This window comes from Epargyreus clarus, unplaced genomic scaffold (assembly GCF_041222505.1).
Source record: "Epargyreus clarus isolate Ecla_fem2 unplaced genomic scaffold, WU_Ecla_fem_2.2 ptg000008l, whole genome shotgun sequence".
Taxonomy (NCBI): domain Eukaryota; kingdom Metazoa; phylum Arthropoda; class Insecta; order Lepidoptera; family Hesperiidae; genus Epargyreus; species Epargyreus clarus.
In genome coordinates, this window is record NW_027332216.1 from 2,504,141 (window position 1) to 2,521,138 (window position 16,998).

At 34.6% G+C, this 16,998-nt stretch overlaps 1 protein-coding gene and 1 long non-coding RNA gene across 2 annotated transcripts in view; one reads left to right on the forward strand and one right to left on the reverse strand.

Moving 5' to 3' along the window:
- Positions 1 to 13,746, reverse strand: part of LOC140743988 (uncharacterized) — a 55,488-nt gene extending 41,742 nt beyond the window's left edge. Inside the window, exon 1 of the long non-coding RNA XR_012102515.1 lies at positions 13,494 to 13,746. This is a non-coding gene — a long non-coding RNA (uncharacterized LOC140743988). The remainder of the gene's footprint in view (positions 1 to 13,493) is intronic.
- A 549-nt stretch (positions 13,747 to 14,295) lies between these two features.
- On the forward strand, positions 14,296 to 16,987 carry Nubp2 (NUBP iron-sulfur cluster assembly factor 2). Its single transcript, XM_073075583.1, has 4 exons — positions 14,296 to 14,524; positions 15,240 to 15,510; positions 15,834 to 16,005; positions 16,402 to 16,987. Exons 1-4 carry the CDS (start codon positions 14,414 to 14,416, stop codon positions 16,640 to 16,642), a joined length of 795 nt encoding a protein of 264 aa, XP_072931684.1. The 5' UTR covers positions 14,296 to 14,413; the 3' UTR covers positions 16,643 to 16,987.
- Positions 16,988 to 16,998: the final 11 nt, after the last annotated feature.

Genomic DNA, 16,998 nt, shown 5'->3' on the forward strand with positions numbered 1-16,998 from the left:
TCCACATCCGGTCTGGATATATTAGGCACAGTATTGTCTATGATTCGGATTCCCGTTGCTATGGACATCCTGCGATTCAGTTAGCTAATCTATAGATCGATTAATGGTACATCAATGTGAATTGAATGATACAAGTGCTTTCGACCTACCGCCGTGTAAACAGACGAACGAATAAAATTGATTTCAAGCAGTGTTGTAAAAACATGTTAGAATAAATAAATTTAGCTGTAACCAACAATATAATAATAGCTTTCAATCTAAAAAACGTAGGAGTTCGCAAAACTCATCGCAAGAACTTGAGAAAAAATTCGCATCGCGCCCTATTACGGTCTGTAACCGTCAAAGAAAGACACCTTGCCAAACGAAATTGATAAACAGCAATTTGCAACGCAGTTTTATGTTTTTAATACAATTACAACTCGTATAAATATACTGCTGTGCAAATCTGCAAATGCAGAAATAGGTGCGTCTACCCGGAAGAAATCACACCTAAGATGAAAAGTGAAATAAGTTAATTTAATGGGGGCATCATGCAAATAAGCCTGGATATACACCGGTGCAGTATACGACCATTTAAAGTTGTTTGTTCTTGTTTTTAAAACTTGCACACCGTGAAAATCCACCTTAACGAAACAAACAATATTAATAGGCGGCCAACGAGGCTATAAAACGTTTATATCTGAGATAATAAATTTTCGCCTCTAGTTCCGCATGCTGACGAATTGGTCATAAAAATATATTTTTATTTTGAACAAGTTTCACACCCGGCTCCACTTACATTCATATCCATAACTGGTTTATAATTTTTATGAAAAAAAAATGTATCATAGAGGATTAACCAAAAAATTACCTTATACCACTTATTATAAGATTCCGTACGTATGCCTAAAAATCTCATCCTCATCGATTCAATTATTTCCACTATCAACCAAATACAAATTCCAAAACATGTTCTCATATTTTGCATCGTACAAATATACATGAAATTCCAAAAAAGTTATTCAGTTATTTGAAATGAATGCACAAATTACAAACCAATTTCATATAGTACATTTATTTCGTCTACAAGATTCTGCATGTCGTAATTCTCTCTGAACCAGATACATATACTATCTTACGAGATTAATCGTTAAAGTGAGCCATAAACAAATCAATCAAATTGTTCATCAAATGTGCATGAAAATGAAAACAGATTTTGTTGAGGACGAGAGAATAAATTTTGTCATTTTTTAATGATTTACAGGTAGTTATCCACGCACCTAAAGTATAAGAAACCTACGATAAGATACTCTTTTAGACATAGACGAACATATGACGTAAAGTCTAGACAAAAAAGCAGGAATCTAGATTCGTCATTTTCATTGTCACTTACTGGGCCAGAACCAATGCTTAAATTTTAACATTTCACTCCACTTCTTTCACTGAAAAGTTACTTGTTTATATTTTGAACTGACATTTATGTAAGGTGAAAAGTTTTGTTGTGAAAGGTAGTTATTTAGTCCACGAAGTAATGTGACGATTGAAAGAGTGTATAAAGCTAAATGAAATCAATTTTTTTCGAACTTGTATAGACTTAAGACTTGCATACCGTAATATAGTACGTATAAAGCGAGTAAGTAATAATTAAACCCTGAAAATATCTATGACCGCATAAAAAATGTATATTATACACAGGGAAGCTGATTTTCCAGAAAAGAGGTAATAAAAGGGAAAAAGAAAATCAAATCATACAACCCGATTCTTGTTACGCTTCAAAGATAATTTGATCGCATTAATTAATCGCATGACAGCCCTGATATCTCAGCCGAGACGCAAATTACTCGCAATTTGTACTAATGATCAAAATGTTTACAGGATAATATGATACGTAGGTACTTAAAATACTTGGAACATTATAACATGATCTTCCCGTTTCATTCCCACTGCTGGGCATAAATCAGAAATGGGTTTTAATGTCTTATTCTAAGCCGATCATTTGCTGATTGATAGACTGCACACACCTTTTAGCACTTTTTTCTCATCGAACTTTTAGGCTTGTAAGTTTCCTACTGAAATTGATATTTTCTTCGTCGTAAAAAAATAAAAAATTAGAAATTCAGCAAAAACAGAAGTGATTGCCAGAGATACAAATGTAAAACCTTCAGCGTAAGAACTCGAATCTTAAACCATTAGACTATCACTACTATAAATATCAATTGAATAACGAGCATCAAAGGAATAATATTTAAATAGCAAACAAGACTTTCATATACACCGGAAACGGTAAGAAATGCTTTTATTTTCATAACGTTACGGGGAAGCCCAACAGGGACTTTCATGGTTGTTATACATAAAACCAAACAATGGTCAACAAACGTATCATTTGAACTGAACAAAGTTAACAATGTATCATCAAGCAGTCTTATTTATATAGCGTTAGTATTTTATGTAGCAGAACTACCAAAAGAGTATGTAATCCACCAGATTTGTGTTCACAACAAAGTTAAGAATTATTCATCATCAACCCATTACTGTCCCACTGCTGGGCACGGGTCTCCTCTCATATTGAGAAGGATTAGACCATAGTCCACCGCGCCGTACGAGTGCGTATATTGGTAGACTTCACGTACCTTTGAGATTTTTTTTATAAATCTCTCAGTAATGCAGGTTTCCTCACGATGTTTTCCTTCACCGTTTAGCAAGTGATAATCAATTTCTAATACGCACGTAACTTTGAAATATCAGAGCAGTGTATGCCTGGTTTTTGAACCTCGGACCCTTCGATCGAAAGGGCGAGTTTCTTAACGACTAGGCTATCACTGCCTATTATTATTATTATTCACGTTTATATTCGAAATCTTTCAAACCAAAAAAAAAACAATTTTATACCGCTGTTACAAGATAGAACCAAGTATATTGGTAGCGGTACTGTAGTTAAACCACGAATCTATGCTACTTCGCTAAGTCCTTCCTAAGTTTATTTAAAATAGACCAACCGTACTTTAAGATAATCTACATTATCGAAAAATGAGACCTGCAAAAAAATAATTATATTCATCATGAAATAAGTTAAACTTAATTCCAAAACATTTCGAACTATAGCCAGTAGATACTCTTGCTTACTACATCCTAAATAAACAACAACATATTACCCATAGAAACTCCGTAAAAACTATTAGAGTTTCACTGCCAACAATTCCACTTAGCATCAGATACGGACAGGGGTTGGCAACTGAACAGTCCTGGACATTGTAACCCACGCGCCCGATAACGCCGATAAGGGGAACCACGCCCGAGTCGCCTACATTGCCGCTGCACCGCGGGAACACTGATAGCGAATGTTACTACTTGAACGATAAATAATTCGAGGGGTAACGAGGTTATCATTTGTTAATTTGTTCGCGAATGATAAGAAAACAATCATGCATATATGCATCGCTTATTTTTATCTTACCTTTAGTATGAGAGCCAGCTTAGTCGCCATAAAAATAATAATTTTAAGATTTCCTCTCTCTCACATTGTATATTTATTGACAAACCGATTACTATGTTGGTTTGAGAAAAATTCAGTTTTTATCATCTACCGTTTTGTGTAATGTGGTAAAGCAAATTTGAACACAAGTCCTTTACACTTTACACTTCTTAAAGTTCTCGTCTGATTCTGAGTAACTTAACGTGACTTAACTGTTGTAAACTTAGTAATAATTTCTTCCCTCTCTATAGAATGTGCATAGATGTACTTTGCAATAAGATTGAGTTCTTTGACTAAGAAGACACTAACTGGACGATTCGGACAAGTATATTTTATATAAATTAAATAGTAAACATTAAGATACTCTCAGAAATTACGTAAATGTACCCATGCCATTGGTCTCCGAACATTTATACTTATTCAATATCAATACAACAAAACAACACACAACCACACATTTCGTACTAGTGCAGACCTCGAGAACCAATAAATAACTACACCCTCTTCGGAGAGAGCCATAGCAGCAAATTAAGAACGGCATCCACTGAGGGATGTTGATTGGATTGCCACCCCTGTGTTTGAAGCAGAAATAATCTCACCAAGGAAATTGGGAGAAAGAAAATAATTGACTCGTTGATTTTTAAGCCGTCGTTTTATTTGTTAATAGAAATTGCTCAAACTACAAAGGGCATCAATTTTTCTGTCAATCAGAAACAATAAAATAAAAACCGTTCAAGAAAGGGCAAAAGGTTTTAAATTAGAAAGGAAAAAATAAGAACACAAAATAGTTTTCAGAGGTGGTAGAACCCTTTACGGTTCGACTCCGGCGGCACCACCGCCACACCTATTTCTACCTAATAACAGCAGTGTTAGGCGCTGCTGTGTTCCGGTTTGAAGGGTGTGGTAAGGGAGACAGACTTTTCGGAGGCGTTCCAGCTTAGTCCTCAGGGGTGGCGGCGCATGTGTGGCCGACCTTAAGTAGGAATATCTAATCCTATCTGGGGTTGATTACAAATGTCCATGGGCGGCAGTAGCCACTTACCATCAGGTGGACTGCATGCTCGTCTGCTACTCCTATATTATAAAAAAAAAAAAAACAAAAAGTGAGTTATGTGATATTGATATATGGTTGCAGTCATTTATTTAGGTTTGATAAAGATATTTTGATGTGTATTTCACTAATAAGTCTTTAACAAGATGTTCAAATGAAGTAATTTCATTGTTTGCAACATTGTTATCTTTTGAAGAATATTCAGAAAAAATGCAGAATCGGTTCTGCTGCTGTTCCAATACGATATTGTCTTCCATTTATACACATTAACATACTAAGCATTATAACAAATATTTTAAGTTGCAGTGATCATATTTAGCGACTTTAAGCACCATCGTAACCTAAGATGTAAGTAAATAAATAAGATATAAGATAAAAGATATAATAAGATAAAAGATATAAGTAAATAAATAGTCATCTTATAAGAAGTACAGGTCTAAGCTCCTTTCCGAGCAAAGCTTACACCGACAATATTAATAGCAGACGCCGTCTTCTACAACAAGAAGATCTCTAGAACCTCATACATCTTCGGATAATGGAAATACCACAACCACAGACATTCCGACAGCTAACTTGAAAGCCAACACAAGTTTAATTCGGAAAGAATTCTTTTCCAACGTCCTAATATATCTGACATAGCGAGACACCGCGCAGTCTACGATCTGTTCAGTGGGAAGAAACATTAACCCAATTCTCATTTATCGTCCGTGGAGTATCTCAGCTGTCTCTTGCCGAAGCTATCCAGATGTAATCTTTATAATGCCACGACACTGTAACCTTACCGTACTCGGAGAAAATATTGGTACTGCCTTGATCGTAACTGAGATAATTATTGTAAGAAAAATGCTAAAAATTCGCTACCGTTAAGTTATACTTTTAAACTCATGGCTTCATAACTACATTAGGTCGACGGCAAGAAAATAACAGAATTGCACAATATACTCAGCAAATCTATAGGACAATTAGAAATCAATTTCTTAGATTTGTAAATCTCCTTGAGTACTAACCATATCCGAACATTAATAGAATTTCTAATTACCCTTCTACCCTTTCCCCGTCTATAAACGGTTTATATTAACAATATTCCCACATATCCGAGTTGCAGAACGATTTATCTTGCATCTTGTTAATCAGATGCCCCGCAGCATTACAGCATCGCTTAGAGGGGGATTAGTCACGGTTATATTACATTTCTAACTGGAGAATGGCACACGGAAATCAATCCCCACATCATTGGTCGCTCTGAGCGTCGCCTTACAAATATCTAGGTCGTAAATCACATCGCACTGGGTGGGAACTGTCTATTGAACACTTCCAGCTGTGTTGTTTACATTTACCTTTTTCCAAATTAACTTCTATAATAAATTAATTTACATGCTTATTAAAATGATTATGAAATTAACGAACCTTGTTGAATCGTAATGACCAATTAGACCACCCGGATTATTCTTATCACCGACTATTATGATAATATTCATCGTTATTTTTATATTACGGTACGGCAATGAGACGTTCAAAGAGTAAAACGCTTTAGAGTTTGATAAATGTAATATTCATGGGCATGCGCTTACATTTTTTTTATATCACAAACGAGAACATACAAAACTGTTGATTAAAGTAGAAATAGGTATGGACTTTGGTTACATAGATCTTTTGTATGAAATAAGTTCTGCTTAAGAATAAGCGGTAACTGCCGCTTAGATACATCTGTAGTCATTTCCAAAACGGATTGGAGACCTACCTCAGGTCAGCCGCGAAATCATCCTCAGGTCAGCCTGAGAACTTAGTTGGAAGGTGTCGTGTACCCTTACCACGCCGATTCCAAAACAGAGCAACATTAGAAATTACGTTACAAAGCAGAATACAGTCCAGACTCCAGAGTTGAATTACGAAATATTCTCCCATATTATTTTTGTTGTCCAGTTTTGCCCGGAAAAGTGTAAACTGCTTTAAAAACATTCTCAACCCAATTATATTTTTTCCGGGCAAAGTAATACCTAGTGTACACAACGGTCGCCGGTCGCCAGCAATTCCAGTTGTCACACAATTCGCAGTTGTTAACGAGGCACTAACAAACCACGACTGAAATAAACGATTCTTTTTTGAGTAAGGTCGCGTTAGACAGGGTTGCGCCGAGTGGCCGGCTTAATTACGTTTTACGTTTCAAGCTTAGGAAATACGGGTGTGTTTGTTTTAGTTTCAGTTAAAATAAATATTGGAACATAATCAAGTATTGCAATGTTAGCTAACGGTCGCGGACAGTGCTGAAACTCAATTTATTGAAATCCTTAATGGGAGAAATAGTGACCTAGGCACGTTGAGACACTGGTAGCAAAAAAATCCCTAACAGTTAGAGAAAGATACATTACTTCTTAAGACAATGTTTAAACATCGTCTATAAGTATGCCTTATACCCACAGACCTGTAATATGCCTAGGTATATGTTTATGCCTTGTTTTTCAAGCCAATCAATTGAAAAGTATAGTAAATGTACAAATACACATATTGTATATTATACAAACAAATAAAGGAAAATGGTGGTATTTTTGTAGTCGTTTGCTTTATTCCGTTAGTTGGTAATTCCTGGTTCAAATTGGATGATTGGCCTTTATGATTTTTACAGCAGAGTTAATTTACGTCTAGGAACATGATGCAACCTAACATTTTGAGACAGAACCACGAAATGTCTAACGAATTAACATTACAAAAGAGGTTATCGGTTTTGTATCTCGAGCCGAACGATCTAAGGGTCTCCTTAACATTACAGAGATTTCGTAAGGACTTATAACTTGCGCAAGTGTTGGACACAAATGTGTGACAAAACTTGAATAATTTGTTCAAATGTTTGTCACAATTGTGAGTCAAAAAGATATTTAGGTAAGTGAAACATAACCTTTTCATTTTATGTGGAGACTCATAGTATACCGGGTCAGTAATTAGAAATAAAGTTCTGTTGTTGTTGTTCTTTGAGAAAAAAATCCAAAGTTAAAACGTCGACGACGACGGCGACAGTTTCCAGAAAGTAATTGACTAGGTTCTTTTTGCTATGTCATACGAAATTCAGCCTAAAGCGCAAAGTTCTATGAAACAAAAATAGCGGAGAAAACACCTAAAGAGGAAAAAATCTAAAAGTTGGTATTCTCAGATTTTACGAATATAATCGGCCATAACGCTCTTCGAGCGGGACTACGGTATGACCCTCCTTTCTCAAGAAAGTAGAATTGTGGCCAACAATGGTCCTAAACCGAAAGTTGACAAATTGTTTCAGGTTCGATTCTTGGCTTGCAGACATCAATATATTGATGATATAACGAATTTAGATTTCAGTTCTGGGTCTGGGTTTTTTATACTCGTCTGTGCTCATTACACTAAATAATTACTAGTATGTGTGTATTGCGTACAAAAAGCGTCATTTATACATACCGTTATTCATTAAACAAGACAAGTATTCGTTGCTTATCAGCAAATGTATCTTACATTAGGAATCAGGAGTCGGATTTGGTTGACATTTGTATATAGTTTTAAATATTGAACATACATGATTAACAATTCAACTGAATCTTACACGTTTTTGTCATTTTTTTAAATTTATGGAATGATCTATATTTATACAGGAGTTGTAAGTAAGTTATTTTCCTTAACTAACTGACTTCCAGAAGTAATAGAACTCACATCCCGAAATAATATTTGGTCAGAACAAACACTACACTTGAATACATATTTGTATACCAAATTCGTCAAAATCAGTTCCCATGGACAGTTTACTCAATTTTGGAAGGCGTTAACGTTTAAACATATTGACACTGCCAATTAGTAGTACGTACATGGTAAAGAACAACTAACACGAACTTGTTTAAATCTTCGTACTATAAATTAAAATTTTGAATATAAAAACTAAAGAAATATAAATGAAGTGCATTCATTTTGTATAGCTTTTAAATTGTCATTTAGATATTTTATACACTATTAACACACACTATATCACACATATTTCACGCACTATTATGGGATCAGAACATTACCTAAACTGATACAAAACAAACAACTTACTGTACACAAAAAGCAAAACAAATTTTCATTACATAGACAGATTTTAAAATGTGAAATATACGCGACGAATTATGAACCTCTCCTTTGGGAAATACCTTAAATTATTCATAGTTTTGCATGTTCAAAACATTTTTCCTCCTATGTGTAATACTTAATGTCTGGCTTAAAATACATATATAGTAACTGTCAGTAAAATTGTACCAAAACGCGATGAATCATAATAATTTAATTAAAATAATCCGGCGGTCTCCGAATCCCCGGCATCGTGTCGTGAGTCACGAGGGCAGAGGTAATATAAACTCACCCTTATTTATGGCATGCTTATCTTGGGGGGTAGTGGAAATTGATCATGGCCGAATATATTAATGGTCAGTACTTAATGCATAATATATTTATTAATCTATTTAATGAAGTAAAATGCCAGTTGGGCCTGCAAAGATGATTTCACATTACATGTGGGAAGCAAAAACTTTTGTTCAAGATTCACCCTCTAAGAGCGTTTAATATGAAAGGTTTTATATTAGGAATTTGCTTGCTTGAATAGCACATTGTCTAAAGCTTAAAATATAAAACCTGTAAAAATGATATGCAGCCACACTGGAAGCCATCCTACTTTCTCAGAACTAATTATTTAATACGTTTTTACGTTCGTTATTATGAAGGAAATAACTCAAAACTAAGTTTATTTCGTTCCCCGGCCGTATTTCTTCCATCCTTAGTCAACAACCCGTTAAACTAGTTCTGCACCGAGAAATTTCAAACGTCATCAATGTGATAATGTTGAAATCAATGCTTACGAATCCGATTGCGCGATACATCTCAAAAAATGCTAACTCCGCTTTCATATACTTTACAGTGTTTATAATAATTTAAGATATACAAATATTTTTTTATACAAATAATTTTAAATATACCTTTGTATGTATAGTTAGTGTCATTAAAGATTATATTTGTAAATGGCGGTTGAACTTGGTGGCCTTTCGTCGAATCTTTATATCGCTGTACAATGTGATGAATTTGTAGTGAAAACAAGTGCTTAGTAGCTATAGTATTTATTGTAATAAAAATATTCTGAAAAAAAGCGTTTATTCATTTACTCGCCGATTCTAATCCCCAAATAATAAAAACAACTCAGAATATTCATATTACATATATTATGTTTTATTAATTACATTTATAAGCATCATCAATTATTTATCGATCAAGATTGTTTAATTTATTTTTATCTAGAATGTACGTAAAAAAATCAGTTCATTATTTTTATGCTGTCCATGCTTTCTTAAGTGCATGCCGCGACTTTATATTCTAATCTTTAACGAGTCGGATTATACGTGAAAACTCGTTTATTCAAGGACGAACAACAGATGTGACGGAGAAGCCTTACGCAAGTTGCTTTAGTGATTTTCATAAGAAATTCTACATACCGACTTCGGGTGGTCGCATTCCAAAAATCCAAAAAAGCAAGAATGATTACAAACGTTCGCCAGATTATTCTTTTTTTTTTTCATTAAATATTTGGATGACTTTTTACCCGGAGGGTAATGTTTTTTGGGCGTTTTATATATTTAGATAGTATATACTGCTATAAAAAAAAACCGGACTTAAAATATAGCAAAGAATAAAACATACATACGTACGCTCGAAAAACGTTACCTTGCTCAGTCAGCAAAAAGCAAAAATCTTTTGAAGTATGTTTCTACTATGGTATCTGCATTTCATCATTTCAGACAAAGAAAAATGCAACTTTCGCAAAACAATCCCTACATTCTACAACATCTGCGGTGTACAACCAAAAAAATGCAACCCGACGCCGGCGAACCTATTGACCCGAAAAACGATACCCACATCATTATTTGTGAGTCACACTGTATTGGGTTAATATTAAAACAATGCCGACAAGTGTGGGCGTTGGGACGAACATTAAAAAGTACATTTGGAGTTATGGAGTCGGATAGTCGTCTTCGAGTTAATGCAACTCACGGAGTAATATAAATCGTGTTGTTAATGTCGTTTTAGTATCCCCTTTCTCATTTCTCTCCATTTCGTGTAGTTTTGTTATCGATCAAAAAGCCTATTACACGCACACGATCAAAGAGCCTAACAATACCTATCCATACTATTATAAGTTTTTGAACGAATAGAAGAAAGCTCAATCCCGTATCAGCTCTTATTCTTATCTTTATTTTACGCTAGATTACTTTGATTTGAAGTCTTGCATCTGGTATGTGGATTTCTAACCTATCCAAATAAAAATTGACGACCCGTATGACGGAGTCCCGTTCGACGCGCTGGTTCCAGGTTCGATCCCTAGATCAGAATCTTTGTGTATTATATATCCATAGTATCTACTCACAACACACCTTGTAGGAAATGCTACTACGGAGTTTCGAGTGTATAAAACATTATGTAATTTAATCTTCATTTCATTTTAATATGGCTGAAATCCATTAACGCCTGACTGGGCGCGTCTCCCTCACACTACACACGTAGTGCTCACTGCTGATATCCCTGGGGAGGGCGGAGTACCAGCTTAACCCCTTTGACTCCGTAACGCGCGGCCCTAATCGTGAATAACTTCAACACGGAAGGAACGGCTCCCGCTGTTCTAGACTTACTACAACTTACGCAAAGACGTAAACTCTTGTCATTTCATCGACTTTAGAACTATACGTGCTTCTTGAAGCTCGGTCAGACCAAATACCTGGTAACTCTCTATTCACTAAAGATCTACCAACATCAACCAAAACAAATTAGCGTGTTGTAACACAACAGTAGTAGTGTTACATGAAAATTACCTTCCTACTGATGCTTTCCCACAACGCGCTTTAACGCCCATAGGTCACAGTTTTTACAATAGCAGCTTATTTTGTATGCGAGGGGGAAATCTTCAAAAAGTACCCGACGACGTGAGACCCACGCCGGGTTATGTGGGATTTTTACCGCACTAAACCCCAAGTGGCCGTCCTCAGAGCTTGCTGGAGGACTCCTGGATCTCCGATGGAGCTCTCTTGCTGCCCGCAACTCCGGAAGCCCCTTTTAGTCGCCTCTTACGACAGTCAGGGGAAACCGTAGCTCTATTCTAGTCCCGGGACTATAGGGACACTACAATAGCAGCCTGTTCATGATATATCTAGGTTTATGGTCCTGTAGTCCGCTTTGCCTGACGTATCGTGTGCATGACGTAGATAAAACTTTCCTCCGTATTTCCTGGACGCCATAAGCATTAAGTAGCCTAAGAAAACTAGTTTCATATTCTGAACTAAAAAAATATAGTCCATTTTACTAACTTGCAGTTAACGTAAATACAAATATTAAGGTACGGCGTGTGGTCGCTATTAAAATTAGTCACGAAAACCATTTAAATATCCCATTTTGTCCGTCAATAGGGGAGACGTGGCCTTGGGGTTGCAATAGTAATTAACGTCGAACTAGGGTGCGAAATAAACCCATTATTTTTGGACTTTCATTTTCGGTAACTTGATTACGCGCCGGCGAAGTAATACGGTTATTAAAAGCGTAAATGAAACGTCATCGTCGATCTATTTCGGAATTTATGGCGCCGGCGCGCGTAAGATCTTTCTAAAGATATCTAAAGGTTTCAAAATTCAAATTTTTGACAGATGTACATTGTAATGAGATGAATTGAAAAAGATTTGGAATAATATTCAATTACAAATGAATAATTATTATTGTTTTTATTAAAATGATTTAATTTGGGAGATTTCTATAGATAGAAGAAAAATAAAATTTTATTTTCCTATAAAGAAGCCTTAATTTCATCTATACGGATTTTCTGGAATATTTACATTATCCTAAACCTATGCCACTGCTTAGTATAGGTTTTTTATAGTATAGCAAAATAGTTAGATAAAGTTAGATAAATTACATTTTACTTTTACTCAAAATCAGTAAATCCTGCTTTTTTTTAAGCATTTTTCTTTCATTTTAATTTAAAGAAAACCTGCCAGTATTCATCCACAAACACAAAGAAGTTAGATAGGATCCGGAACCAAACCTTAGACTATCAACTGTGTAAAAGGATCATCCAAGAACCAATACCCAAATTAAAACTAATGATTCCTCTACTTTAATTCTTGAGGTAACAAACTATTAGTTTGTTAGACCGTGTGCCACTGGACAAGCATGTAAACCAGTTTTGATGCAATAATTCTGCAAGTAACCTGACACTGCAACCACAGAAGGTAAACAGCATGGGATTGAGGCAAGTGACTCTCCGTAAACACATGCAACATGCCCGCCTGGGAAAAGTATAGAATATAAAAACATACATCATCAATCTATATATTTTAATATTTAATTAGACTTGTTTATAAAAAATCTACATGGAGTGTGGTTGTAATATTGTTGTCGTACGGAGTGTGATATTGGAGTTGTGGAAAAAAATATATATATCCAAAAAAGTACAAGAAATTGTATTATTATATTATGTTACTGTTACTGATTTAATCAGTATATAATAGGCACAAGATATATATCATGTACAAATGAAAATAGAAATTTAAATTTTTCAAATTAATCTTTGATGATGATGATGTTTGAATGATGAGGTTTATGTACATTTGAAATGACCGTATGTTCCTATAATTTATTTTAATGTTTGTGTTATTTGATAACTTTTGTATTTAATTAATAACTACGATACTCATATACCAAATGCAAAACATGAACGGCATTCTTAATAAAAATGTAAAAATGAGAAACTAGAAAAAATCTGGGTGCAAACTTTTTATTTACAGAAAAAAATACCGGCCCGAGGTTCATCGCACCGCACCCTCGCCCGAGCCTCGAGGGGTGGACCGCAGTATTTACACCCGCATGCTGCCAATTAATCCACCAACGTGTTCACACCAACCACTCTTTTAATAACAATACAAAAACACCTGGGAATCAACAAGTCGTCGATAAAGTTATTACACTCACCTGATAGTACCAAAGAACGCAATCTGCAGCAGCAAATCACGAAGGGACAAATCCTTGCACAACCACCAAACTAAAATTCTACTCAAATAAATTACACAACCACTAGCGGCTTACCACCCTTGTAACAGAAAATAACTATACGGACAATATCACGACTGAATTAAGTCATGAAACGTCCAATAATCAAACACAAAATTGTAAAAATGTAGCATCTCTTTCAACGCGACGGGCACAAAGTTCACACAACCTCCACTCCAAAAATCTTTAGAAAACTGAAAAAGTTGAATACACAGTGGCGCCACTGTCGCTATTTAGCGCAAGCGCTGTCAATACAATTTCATTTTTCAACTTACCAAATTAATCTTGATTTCAATTAAATTACATGTATCACATTAAACAAATAGTAAATAGTATTATTAAAACGTAGTATACAAAATAGTAGCAATATAACAATTACAACATACATTTGGTTTCTTTACTATTGTGGCTGAAAAGCAAATAATCATATCGTAAATTGTAAAAAAGAAATTGACAAATGTTTACTTGTTTATGAGCTTTTGACATAATAATTATTTAGTCTATTCCTCCTTACTTTTGTTAATAATCTGTGCTTTAGTGTTTAGTATAAATGACCAGTGTGTATTTATTTTTAATTAGCAGCTGTCTTTTTTTATGAAATATAAATAAAATTGCGTATAAAAGAGCTCTGGAGGGCATGAAAATACAAAAATAATTCAAAAATATACTAATGACATATAGGCAATTTGACTTAATAATCTATGTAATGTGATTTATGTCATCTGCCATTGTCAATTTGTCATTTTGCTCATTTCATGTTGTAAATAAAAAGAATTGAGTACTGAACTACTGAGTACTTATAAAATTTGAATTCGTTTTAATATTAATTCTCGTTGATTATAATGTTGGAACAAGTAAAGCGTATTATTCTAGTGCTCTCCGGCAAAGGTGGCGTAGGCAAGTCGACAGTGAGCACCCAATTAGCACTTACACTAAAAGAAAAAGGTTTTAAGGTTAGATATCCTATTGGTTTAATTCATTTTACAATAACTTTTATTAAATATGGTATAATGCATGTTTTTACTACGGTAATAGCACTGCCACATATATATTCGCTTATAACATCAATTTCAAACACTGCTATTTTCTGCTTTAAAAGTGATTAGTAATTTAGTAATTTGGCAATTTTTCTACCTAATAATTGTTAAATTTCGAGATTAATGGAACTACTTTGGAAATATCTTTTTTTCCAACAAAATAAAAATCATCCAGTTCGGTTCATAAACAACGAAGTGATCCGCGAACAAACATAAAAAAAGACATATATACGGTAGAATTGAGAAACCGCCTCATTTTGTAAAGTTGGTTAAAAAAGACTATTCTTGTAAGGGACGTACAAGTACCTCAGTATAAAATATATTTATATTTAGTATTTTTAAATATCAGCATCAGCTGATATTAATCTGAAAAAATCAGCATCAGCATCGGATGCTGATGCTGATGCTGATCTAGTAAAAACCTTCATCAGCAACAACCCTGCTCCAGACATACCAACTATGTGATGGCTAATGTTAATAAACTTTTTCTAATCTCAGGTAGAATTTATTTCCTATTTGCGGTAAATTTCGATTGATGAATGGCAGTGACCAGATACTACCAAGTGCATGCTTGTTTGCCAATCTAATTTAATTTCATGATAAATAAATACTTTACCCCTTTTACCCTTAGGTTGGCTTACTCGACATAGACTTATGTGGTCCCAGTGTGCCCTACATCTTGAACCTGGAAGGCCAGGATGTGCATCAGAGCGCCGAGGGTTGGGTCCCAGTGTACATGGATAAAGAGCAGAGGCTGGGTGTCATGTCCATTGGGTTCCTGCTCAGCTCCCGCAATGATGCTGTAGTGTGGAGAGGACCCAAGAAGACTGCTATGATCAAACAGTTCTTGGCAGATGTCTGCTGGCAGGATCTGGATTTCCTGGTCATTGATACTCCACCAGGTAATTTATTATCATTATAGGATGGGAAGACTATGGTCTTTCAGTTACTGTTTGTTTTTATTATTCATTTATTTGTCATGTGATAAAAATACATATTTTGTGAAAATTTGAACCTACCTTGCTTATTATTGTCAACTTGTACACTTTGGTATGATTAATATCCACTAAAATCATATTTTTTAAAGATTTCATGGGCATGTAGGTTTTCTAACCGTTTTTCGTCATGGTTGACAAAGTATATGCAATGAATGACAACAAAATAATTTTCTTATGAAATACTTTTGAAATATAAAGCGCTATGTTATACACATGTTACATTTCAGGTACATCAGATGAACATATAACAGTAATGGAGAACCTGCGTCAAGTGCCGCACTGCTCTGCAATAATAGTCACCACACCACAACAGGTTGCTATTGAAGATGTGCGGAAAGAAATCACTTTCTGTAGAAAGACTGGGATACCCATAATGGGTATCATTGAAAATATGAGTGGGTATGTATATAAATCTGTATGCATATCCATTTTTATCCCTAAGACAGCCATAGATATAAATGATAAAGAAAATAGTTATTTTCTTTGATTCTTTTACCTAAATTTTAATATTCTCTGTGTGATTTTTTTAAAACAAACCAATAGCCATTTCAGGCAGAGGCAGAAATAAGAAGGGCCAGGAAGTTCTCTATCTTATTACAATAAATTCTGTAGACACAACGTAATATATTGCCCTTAATAAATGGATGTATACTAAATACAAGTTACATGTTAATAAAAATTATATACATTTGTAGTCTCACTAGGATTATGTTGTGGTTATTGACACAAAGAGTAGATTCATAAAAGCTATCCAAATTAATATTCTTACCCTAAATATAGTTTTAATTATTTCAGATTTGAGTGTCCAACATGCAGTGAATGCACAAATATATTTTCAACTGGAGGTGGTAAATCCCTAGCAGAAGTTTCGAAGATCCCTTTCCTCGGTAGCATTCCCATCGACCCCAGGGTCGGGAAGCTTGCTGGGGAAGGCAAGGCTGCAGTACAGGAACTCCCAGATTCAAACACAAGTAAAGTGTTCACAGAAATAGCTATAGTACTAGGAGATTTAGTACATAATGGATCGTCAAGCTAATGTCTTCATTTTTAGTACAGTAAGAGAAAATGTTTTTATCATTGTGATATTTCAGTTGTAAAATATAATCAGATGTATAAAGTTTTTTATAAGGAACATTGTTGAAAATGTAGTTTTTATTATTCCTTAAAGGGTTATGAGCGGTCACATTAATTTATGTGCTGAAGTTGCAAAAAAATGGTTTGTCTGACAAATACTGAGTATTTTTTGTATAAAATAGTAAATTTTGTGATCTTAATCTGTCCTTACATAACTGGACACTATGTACATATTTTTTTTTATTACACTCAAAATAGGAAAGAGGGCTGCAAGTAAAACAAATAAATCACAGACAATTATACTTTATTACTATTTCA

Excerpts from the sequence above, each read along its gene's own strand:
- Nubp2 (XM_073075583.1), top strand. The coding sequence starts at position 14,414 with ATGTTGGAACAAGTAAAGCGTATTATTCTAGTGCTCTCCGGCAAAGGT. Across the intron at positions 14,525-15,239 it reads TAAAAGAAAAAGGTTTTAAG|GTTGGCTTACTCGACATAGA; the intron begins GTTAGATATCCT and ends TTTTACCCTTAG. Across the intron at positions 16,006-16,401 it reads ATCATTGAAAATATGAGTGG|ATTTGAGTGTCCAACATGCA; the intron begins GTATGTATATAA and ends TAATTATTTCAG.